Source organism: Triticum dicoccoides, chromosome 5B (genome assembly GCF_002162155.2).
Source record: "Triticum dicoccoides isolate Atlit2015 ecotype Zavitan chromosome 5B, WEW_v2.0, whole genome shotgun sequence".
Lineage (NCBI taxonomy): Eukaryota > Viridiplantae > Streptophyta > Magnoliopsida > Poales > Poaceae > Triticum > Triticum dicoccoides.
In genome coordinates, this window is record NC_041389.1 from 229,549,619 (window position 1) to 229,560,797 (window position 11,179).

At 40.1% G+C, this 11,179-nt stretch overlaps 1 protein-coding gene across 1 annotated transcript; it reads right to left on the reverse strand.

Moving 5' to 3' along the window:
* Positions 1-408: 408 nt before the first annotated feature.
* Positions 409-10,733, reverse strand: LOC119308167. Its single transcript, XM_037584288.1, has 7 exons — positions 10,398-10,733; positions 8,858-9,118; positions 8,589-8,694; positions 5,115-5,238; positions 4,291-5,025; positions 1,681-3,643; positions 409-1,122 (listed from the first exon to the last, which is right to left on the reverse strand). The coding sequence occupies exons 2-7, from the start codon at positions 9,042-9,044 to the stop codon at positions 701-703; spliced, it is 3,537 nt and encodes a 1,178-aa protein (XP_037440185.1). The 5' UTR covers positions 9,045-9,118; positions 10,398-10,733; the 3' UTR covers positions 409-700.
* Positions 10,734-11,179: the final 446 nt, after the last annotated feature.

Consider the following 11,179-nt stretch of genomic DNA (forward strand, 5'->3'; position numbering starts at 1 on the left):
GTTGAAATCTCTAGAAAGACAAATATTTAGGAACGGAGGGAGTATGTTACTCCCACTATGAGCAGCCTTATTGCTATCGATTCGATGATCCCACGCGGTCAGGGAGAGTTAATTATTGGGAACAGACAGACTGGTAAAACAGCAGTCAACGAGAGTTAATCATTGGGGACAGGCTGGCAAAACAGCAGTAGCCACAGATACAATTGTGAAGCTCGGCATCAACCATGTTTTGGCTTTAGAGGTCGCATATGACCTCGGATTTGAGATGTTCTAGAAAGCAAAATTGTTCGTCAAAGAAATAGACAACTTTATGCTGGTCACCTTTAGACAATTTTGAACACTTTTCCCTTCGGAGTCAGTCTTGAGAATCGTGACGCTTAGGATCGCATACATACAAGCCACGTGCGCTGCAGAAAAATATGCTAAAAATAGACATTTAATCTAGTATTTGGACAAACCGCAGTGGATCACATGAAATTTCACACAGGAGGGAAAAGAATTTACAGAAAGAATAGCTCGCAGTGCAATTCTGTTGCCTAAAAAACAGAAAATGCACTATCGTCGAAAAATAATCTAGAGACACGTGTGGAACTCTATCCGTTGCTGATAGCGATTTGAAGCAGGCTGGCGCAAAGTAGCGGTTTTGCGTGCGTGTGTATCCCATGTCTCTTTGGCATACTGGATGGTTGCCTGAAGTAACTTACATAATTACACAGTTGCACTTGGATTCCAACTTTGGAGGTTTCATATTATCAGATGCCCTTGTGATTCCTGAAGCAGAAGGTACAGGTGAAGGATCTTCGACGATGGATTCTTTTTCAGCGGTTTCTGTGATGGTTGTTGTTTCACCTTCCAATCTTTTCCTTTTAACCTTACGATTTGGGGTTCTTCTGTGGGGCAGCTTAAGGAAACCATCCTCGTCTCGAATGGATTTCCCTACAATGGTAACAGTTGGTCGAGGGCGTTCTGATTCTTGCTCGTGCTCCAGTGCAATTGTTGCTGCCTTGTATGCCAGATCATGAACGATGGAACTACACAGGAGAATTGTATCAGTAGCTTCTTCTAAAGTGAAACACCTCTGAATCTGTTTCCTCGACCCTTCTACTGCCTGAGGTGATTTTTCTGCAAGGTAGAGAGAATGATTAGGTTAAATATATATATTCACTCACACGGAACAAATATTCAGTGAAGAACACAACAAGAGTCATACGTTATGTCTAAAAGAAAACGTCAACTGTACCTAGAGACTGGTATCATAAATGCAACAGCATATTGGATGTGAAGAATGTATAAACCTCATCTCGATAATATTTCCAGTCGCTCATTTATCCATTATGTTTCTTCTCCAGACCAAAATGCATGTACCAAAACATACTGATTTTTCTATCGTAAAATTACTATTAGAACTATCATTCAGGACTTTCTTTTCCTTATACTACACATTTTCTATGTTTTCCTGACATATGCATAAAGTAATAATCAAACATGCATGCCGGAGACCATGCTTTCGTCTTTAGGACAAGTAAAGACGATTCTCAGAAAGACCAACTAAAAATGATTCTCAGAAACATGAGAAGGACACAGCACACAATCGATGAATAAAGGATGAGTTCTGAGAGAAAAAAGAATTTCAGAAGCTTGATTAAGTTAAATGAAAATTAGAACAGCCCAAATACATACCATCGTTGGGAAGTTCTATTATGCTAGTTCCTGTCCTAGAAACCAACACATCTTCCTCTGAGATGGCAGAAACACAACAATCATCCAAGATGTGTTCCTCAATTGAATCCTGAACTGCTTCAGACTGAGACTGCATTATAAGGTTATCTAAGTTCTCCTCACTTGGATATTCTGGAGTGCCAGCTAAACAGCACTGAACGGTATCAGAAGTATCTTCATCTGTTTTTAGCATGCAACTTCCCTCGGCAGCTGAAGATTCTTGAACATTAATTGGCTCTTCCATCTCTGACAAACACATATTAGTGCTGGAGTGATCGTTGTCAGCCATCCTACCCATATTAATTACATCTTCTGTCTCACTCGACCTATCAATGCTCGAGGAGTTCAAGTCAACAAGGATGTCATCATTGACAATAGGCCGTGCAGTGGACAAACACTCAAGAGCATTTGACACAGCATCCTTACTAGAGCCATCTTCTCCGGTAGAAACCACAGTTCTTGAAGCACTGCTTTCCAAAGTGTCAATTCGGGAACAAGTGTCTTCAATCGCATCACTCTGATGGCAAAGTGAAGCTGAAGAACCACTAACTGACATATCTGACACCGAAGCTATGCTTTGATGACTCATAGTACTACTTAGTTGAGCTTTCTCGAAGTCACCCTTCTTACTGCTACTATGGCGCTCAAAGCGTGCATCTGATTGCCTTGAAGATCCTAAATCAATGGAAGAAGCTGAAGAGCTGTCACGTCCAAAGCTACATTTCATCATATTTATACCATCTCTTGTATAATATGGTTCAGAACAAACAATATTAGTAGCAGCTAGAGCCCTCCCTTCCATGATCTGCCATTTGTTGCTGCTTGATTTCTGGTGTAAGAGTACCGATATCCCAGCACTTTCAACCTTTGGAAACGGATGTATATTTGATCCCAGTTGATGAGAATTATCACCAAATGCAGTTTCAGATACAGCTTCATTATGTTGGCAGTTTGACTCGCTAAGGCATGGGGGTAATCCATGATTGCAACTACCCATTTGGCCTCCATAAGGGCCATGCTCCGCTGATGTTGGTTCTGTTTGTTGATGATTACTTACGCTAGATCGACTAAATGAAATATCATCTTCATTTTCCAGCAAGGAGTCAGATACATGATAGGGCCTCATATTCTCCTCATGATTCACTACGTCCTGCCCCAGCAGCATGTCCTCGTCTGTATCCACCATTGACTGGCCTGGAGGACATTTTTCTGTACAATCCGCTGAAGGTTCATTGTTCACTGTTTGATGACCAAGAGATGCATGTTTGCTGTAGTCTACACTATCTGGGGCCATAGAAGGTTCAGATTCAGTGTAAGGCCCAAAATTTACAATTTTATTATCATGTTGATGTGCTTCTGAAGTCCATAACATACGGTCTGCAGAAAATCCTCCAACCTTTGAAGAGCATTCTTCGCAAGAGTCACCTTTTCCATCCAAATCCATCACATTGAAAGACATCCCACATCTACTGCAAGTAGCCATTTCACCATGTCCAACCTGAGAACTATTTGCACCATCATATGCCGTTTGATTAGCTGCCCATCTTTCCATATCAAAGTCATGTTTATCACTCTTCACGTATTTTACTTGGATGGGCGAATCTTCTACATGTTTTGTGTTCTTATTGAAACTGGTTTCTTCATTCAACTCATCCAGCTTATCAAACATAAATATGTCCTCATGAACTCGAAGGCCGTCATCTGCTTCCCATTCACCAATAAGATCCTGTTGCTCTTGGTCGCTTTCCACATAAGGGCCAAAAGTGGCACCGTGCTCAGAGCTTGCATTACTGCTAGTTGTCATAGAGGAATTGTGTGAGAACATAGGCTTGTGCACATTATTTATTTTGCCAGCACCAAATGTGGTGGCAGGGACACTTGATAGAAGTGGCCGGAACCTATCTTGAGGACCTTTCCGATGATCCTAGAAAAGTAAGAACACATTTCTCATCTTAGTCGCAATTTAAGAAAATCTGGAACACACTAAAGAATAGTAAGGTCTCAACTTGCAGTAAAAGCACATTGGACGCATCACGCAAATAAACAACAGACAACCAAGGAGTAATTATTTTTGGCAGAATAAGCTATACTAATTTGTCGAAGAAAGGATAAGAGAGCAATTTACTGTATCATACAATATCTGATTGAATGAACACATTCCAAGAGTTAAGCAACTTGGTCACAAAAGGTAAAAGAACCTAGTCAATGGAGCAGGAGCATTTGCCAACCAAATATTCAGGATAAACAAATGTTTTTGTTTCAACCAACGATTTCTTTTAAGCTATTATGTGACTGTTAATTCATAAAGGCATCCGTCCAAAGCACTTGACCACTCAATACAGTTGGTGTAACCGTTGTTTCCTTGTCAAAGTATAACAAAAGAAATTTACAGAAGCCCCTGGATTCCTCCAAATGGGAAGCCGCAACCGCTAAGAAAGTAAAAGGGACTAAACCAGTGTAACTGAGTAACTGAATGAATAAATTGTTAAATATGCTATTCAAATTTACAATCCATCATCCTACTAAAAAACAGGACAACACTTTTTTAGGGGAAAACAGGACAACACTTACCATCAACCAAACAGCAGAATCAAATGACCATTTTGGGGCTGAGATAGGGGAAAAATTCTTGGACAGCTTCTTTGATGATGCAATACTTCTCGTCTTCATCACTGCCAAGCTCTTTTTTACAGCTGGGCTGCTGGAATAGCCAATAGATATAGACTGCATTGAGTCCAGATCATCATCACCAGACGATGTTGCAGAAGCTTTGCTGTGTGTGCTCAATCGATCTCGTTCAATGCTATGTGATGAACTGGCTCTTCTAGTTGGAGTAGGAGACATTGATTGCCTTCGACCTCTTGAACCTGTATCTAGTCCACTGAAAGATGTAGGAGATCCACCCCTTGAACGGGATACCGAACGATCTGGTAGAGATGTACGAAGGTTTGGAGGTGCATTATAAGAGAAAGCAGGATCATTGGACTGCCATCCTTGAGGTTTTGGGGAAGAAGATCTGTGATTAGCTTTAACTGGAGAGGCTCCCCTTGTTCCATTTAATGCTGAGCCACTTGAACCAGTACTCATCCTTCTAGAGACTGGACTTGCAGACCTTTGTGGAAGTGTCAATATCTTAGCAGCTGGAGGAGTTGAAGGTCTTCGCGATGGCGTTGGTGGTTGAACAGAAAGTGGTGGGCTAGCACGAGAAGCTGAAATAGGCGATTTTGTCCTTGCCATAGAGCGTGGTGACAGGCTAAGCCTATTTGGGCTTGCACTGCTTCTGCTAGACCTTTGAGCATTATCCATCTGTGTATGGACAATAGATAACAAAACGGGTGGGTATTTCTTGCAAGCCCGCATTAAGAATTCAAGAGCAAAAACTATGGCAAACATACCGTGGATGGCCTCGAGATTTGCACGGCCTTACTCTGAGCCCTACCCCTGGAAGCCTGGCCAACAGACCGTTCTTCTTCGTCATCTAACGAACGGAAAAGTGGAGTCTCTGGAGGAGTCAACAGCCTATTAATTGAGAAGGTAGAACGCGATCAAATCGTTTACACATGCAAGATTTGCATATGGTAAGTGTAAAAGTATAATCTGAGCCAAAGATGTTTAAAGTAATTAAAATAATTGTAAGAAACATCACAGCACCATATTATGCTCAAGTCTATGCTAAAATTCTGGGAAACGATAATCCAAAAACATGAGTAATTCGTATTGTAGTTACCCATCTAAAGCAATATATAAATAGGGCATTTGTTAACCTGCTTTAAACCAGGGGCGAAGCTGGAGGAGAAAATCCTTGGGTTTACCTCTGCTGGTTATGGTGCAATCTTCCACTAATGAGCAGTGTTAAAGACTAATTTTATGAGTGTTTGATCTTTGATGAATTTCATTGGGTTCACCTGAACTGAACGCTTCTACCAGCTCTGCCCCACTTTAAACACGAAAGGTATTATTATGTTCTTAGATTATCATTCTGCAATGTTCCATCTTACTACTGTAGCAAACAGCGACCTTCGTTCAAGCCTTTAGCCAACAACTTTGTACTTACGAGAAACATTGAATGGAATATTTAGTTATTCCACAGACATGGATGCCTGAATAACTATTATGAAGTCACCGCACACTAAACCTGGGTATACCCCAGACTGGGCCGGATTTCAGGCCAGGCTTGAAAAAGCACAGTGCTCTGAAGCACACCAAAGAACTGTATTAGTTATAGCAGTTTTAAATTGCAACATTCATCAAGAATGGTTAATCATTAATTATACCTTCTGTATGCAGTTTTCTTATGTACATATGACTCGAATACAAACTACAGGATGATTAAGCGAGCGTTTTTTTTTCACATGTAGATCGTCGAAAACCTCATGAGCCACAATGAGGAGTAGGTCATAGCCCTACGTAGGGTGGGAGTGGAGTCGCATCTCCGTGCCTACCTGCGTATGACCCATGGAGCAGATTAAATCTCGTTGATTTATACTGCTGGGCAAATAATAAAATAGTGCATCTCATTGTCCTCTTAATAATATGCCGGAGGTGCTAGTCTGCTTTGTTCCATTATTGAACCTTAGGCCGACCACGATGTAATCGGTGCCCCCATACGTCAAAATGTTACCACCTCATCTGTGATGCCCTGAGAAAATTTTAGCACCGCTCTAGCAGTGTGTGTTTGCTTGTAAGAACGCGCCCCGTATGTCACAATCAGCTTATAAGGTGGCAACTCTAACCTACATTGACACAAATTGGACATCCGTAAAGTGCGGAATTAGGCTAGCTAGCTAAGTCATCAACATATATGACATGGAAAATACTGATCAAAATAATCTTTTTTTTGCACTGTTCCATTATCTTGTTTCTACATTACCAGGGATCCCACATTACTACTGATCTAGTGCTACACTATGCAATCAGCATGTATGTATGACATATATGTACCAATGCCATGACTTTTTACAGTACAAAAATGCAAATGAGATAACAGGTTTGCAGCTTGTAAAAATGCCGAACCCGCACATGCATAAAGGGACTTGACCAGCCAATTTTCCACCTCACATCAGAGCAGCCTAGCACTCCAAATACTTTATTGATTGGACAACTAGGTGCTCCGGTTCCCTGATTTTTTTATCTGGTTATTTTTTATCTGGCATCGGCTGGGCAGTGCATGGCACCGTAACCAAATGCCCCAAAAGTTGATTTGGCACCGATTGGGGCATACCCTGTGGAAGGCCTTAGGAGATGCTCCCTCCAGGTCACAGATAAGTGACCTTTCGTTAAACTTTTAAACTTTGACTGCCAATATGATTTTACCTATTTGGATTGGAAATTTGAAAACCATATGTATAGGTTTGTTTACAAAAAAAAATCCAAAATACAATATTATACTTTTGTGGATTATATATACAATACAGTATAAATTAGTGGTCAAAGCTGCATCCTGAAGACCATGTCAATGTCCAAAACTCTACTTATTGGTGAACCGGAGGGACTACAATGAAGTCAAGGTGGTGTACTCTAACTATGAAACCCTCTAATACGAGTATCTGAACCATACTTTCCCAATTGTTACTGTTCCGGACTAAGCTTTCCTAATTCTATTTCTAACTCATCTTTCCCACTTGAAGTTATCTCCTTTCTGAACTCTTCCCAAGCCGACTGTTGAATCTTGGTGGCCGACCCGCCGCAATGCATCTGATGCTGGTTTAAAGCAACATACTAATGTCCACAACAGTACACATTCTTTTTTTACTTAAAATTAAGGAAAATCTGCATACCTTACAAATAAGTGAAGAGTTTAGGTATACTCAATTGTTATGACAACGGATTGTTTAGAGGTCAAACTGAAATGTCGAATGGAGATGAGGAATAATACCACGGTGCATGGAATTTAAACAACAAATCAGGGTCCAATGGAGCTTAAAAAAGGATAAATAAAATATGGCCATGATAATAGTAAAAAAAATCATTCATTGAAATATACAGGCATTTATCACTGAAAATGCCTTTATGCAGATATATGACGTTGAGACAACTGAAGAAGAGGTTATCTAAATATTTTGGTGTTTTTTTCAATTGACTAATGAATTAGAATACCATGTTATCTTGAAGCAATACCACAAGTAGAGGACACAAACTCACAACAAAACAAAGATGAAAAAAATACCTCGCTATTACAAAACTTGTAGCCCATTGAAGCATTATAATGTGTGCAATCATATCAACCTTAAATCGAACCAAGAGATGGCATAAAGGGCAAATTACACTCGACAAAAATGAGGCTAAAGAGTTCCTCATGATGTGACACATTTCATCTACTCCCTCCGTCCCATAATATAAGACGTTTTTGCAAGCTAACATAACTTGCAAAAACGTCATATATTGTGGGACGGAGGGAGTATACAAAACAACTAATTCTAACAAGTATAAAGTATTGCATGGCTACAACTACAGAACCATGGCTGAAATGCCCACTGATCATCGACTTTGAGCTACCACCTACTGCGCACATGATCGATGATTGCTATTTTATGTAATTTTCTCTTCATTAAGTCCGGTAGCTAATTATCAAGACACTAGACACAAAGTGTGGATATTGTGAAACCATAACTGCGACTTGATTGATATTAGTTTCCTTGTCACATGCACACAGAGTTGTTTTAGTCGATCTTCTCGAAGTTAGATGGCTAGCCAGATTAGTTAGGGCTGGCTTCCAATAAATGTATTGGGCAGAGCAGATGGCAAAATAAGCAATAGAACAGCTAATCTCCCAAATATATCAAGCAGATGTTCATGACCAGCACAAGGCTGCATCAACCATATATTAATTAAAAGAAAGCAAAGCAACATGCGCTATTAAGTGTCCATACCACTCATAATCGTTTTTATCACCATCCACCTTAAGCAAATCATGGCTTTCCCCTCGTGCTGGGACATTGATACCAAGCTTAACATCTGGGAAAAAGCTCAATTTTGCTGGTAGACATGAATAAAATAAGTAAGTATTAATAGTGCCTCATTACAAAAATAAAAATAAACAAAGGGGTACAACGAAAATAAAAATAAACAAAGGGGTACAACGAAAATAAAAATATAACCATATTATTGTATAAAGGAGGAGGGTGTCTATGAGCATTACAGATGGATTCATCAAAATCCTCGGATGGTTCCAGTAAGAAGTTCTCAATCTCAGTTTTCTGCATATCAGCGAATAATGTGAGCTCATCATCCTTTGGTTTAGCAGGCAGTGCATTCCCGAAATCATTGACCCTCCTGTGAGCAGATTCCCTTGAAGGAGATCTCCTCCTTGAGGGTGAATGTGGCATCTTTTATGGCTTCTTAATCTCTGCAAGTGCTTCTATGCTCCTTCTCAGACATCAGGTCCAAACCATAGCCCAAGCTGCAATATAGAGCAGTGTTATTCAATAACTAAATAAACCAAATTTGCACCAAAAGAGAAGGGGAAATGGTAGCTATGGTAGCACAAGACATGTAACCAGCAAAGAATAAAAAAGGCATGCTGATTTCATCATGAATTGTCAAAAATAAACAATCCATCGTATTGTCAAATGAAACTATCAACCAATTAAAACAACAAAGCTATCATACTTCAAAAAGAACGAGCCAACTAAAAAGGTACTAAAAGCACCCAAAAGTTGGACCTGCAGTTTCGCCCACACAAGAACCCAGCCTGCTTAATCACACATCTCTGGATGAAAGCATCAGCAACACGGAGAGGGATTCCTTCAAAATAAAATGTACGGGAAAGCAAAGAACCAAAAGAGGGGCAAAAACTAACATTGCTATTCTTCAATCTAAAACACACCTATTGTATGCAACGAGTGAACAAACATCAAGACTTCTTTTTTTATGAAGGGTAATAATATTAATATCGAGAAGATACCAATTACACCCAGCATATGCAACACGGTATCAACAATTAGTCAAGACATAAGACCTAAAAAGTACATTATTTAGTAAAATTCAAAAGAAAACAAAAACAGTGATCAAAAAAGCAAAAGTTAAACAGAAATTCAACAATTTAGCACCACTCCATCACCCAAAACATGAAATTGCATCAGCCATGCACATACAGATCCAGGACGACCAGCCCTAAATCAACAAGGAGTAGAAAACAAGAGATCAATGCCAAACAGAGCAAACATAAATTTCAACTAAAAAATAATCTAACAACCAATAAGACACACAAAATAAAGTTCAACTTAAAAAGGACACAGCAAGCAAGTTCAATACACAATAAGAGTAGTTGCCAGAGTAGTTGTCCCATTCAATAACCACAAATTCCGTGGAACTGGGCACAAGAACGCCAGCAGGAACAAATTATGGACAATAATTGGCTGAAATTTACCACATTTCACACCTAAAACTACCAAACTGGATCTAACAAGCTAGTAGTATGAACAAAAAAAAAACAAGAATCATCAAAAGTCCACCAATTAGGGATAAATCTTACCCCCACGTCCCCGCATTCCACCTCTCAACCACTGCACTCAACTATCCCCATTCACGCACACAAAACCAAATAAAGAACCAAATCAACGACACCAGCGCGGTACGACGCTTCCAAAAAAAAAGACAGCAGTAGTTCGAATCGCCACTCCACCCCAGCCACATTCCAACACCTGCAGCAAGAATCGGCCGCCCTGAGCCCAACTCACCAGCGTCGTCGTCCTCCGATCTCCCCCGCCGCAAGCGCGAGCGTCGAGGCAGATCCGAGCGCAGCCCCAGTGGACCCTCACCGTGGGGATGGGTGGGAATTCTAGGGTTTCGCCACTTTCTCCTCCGCCTCCGTCCTACCACCCCGCGCTCCTCTCGCTGTTCCTCTTGCTCTCCGTCTCGGCTATTCCCTTCCCTTTTGGATTCGTTGTCCTGCGCTGTATTGCTGCGGGGAGAAGCAAGCTTTGCTTCGGTTGTGTCTCCGTCGTGCTCTCGCAGCAGGAGGTGGACTGGAGAAGAAGTGGGTTTCCTTTTTCTTTTCCCTTTTGGTTTTCCACAAGAGCGACGATGGTTTCTTTTGTTTTATTAAGAGAAAAATAAAGGGAAGCTTGATCGGTTGTAGGTTGAGAATGGTGCCAAATTACATATTTGCCCTGTCAAATTACTTAAAATTACAGGGCTACAAGACATGTGGATTTTGTTTAGGACTGCATTACGTGCAGGAATAGAAAGTCTATTCATCGCCCAGGGTGCAGAATAAGCTATTCTTCATTCGAGGTAATTTTACGATCATTTCATAAATAAATTACATATTAAATATAAATAATTAAATTCATATTAATTCACTGCATAAAATTTGGCATAAGAAAAAAATGTAGATCATAAAACTAGAAAAATTGCATTTTATGTACACATTATACTATGTTTTTTACATTTGTAATTTTACGTAACGTAAAATATTTCTTACGGCAATTATATTTTTCCTTACATTCTTTTTTTACAT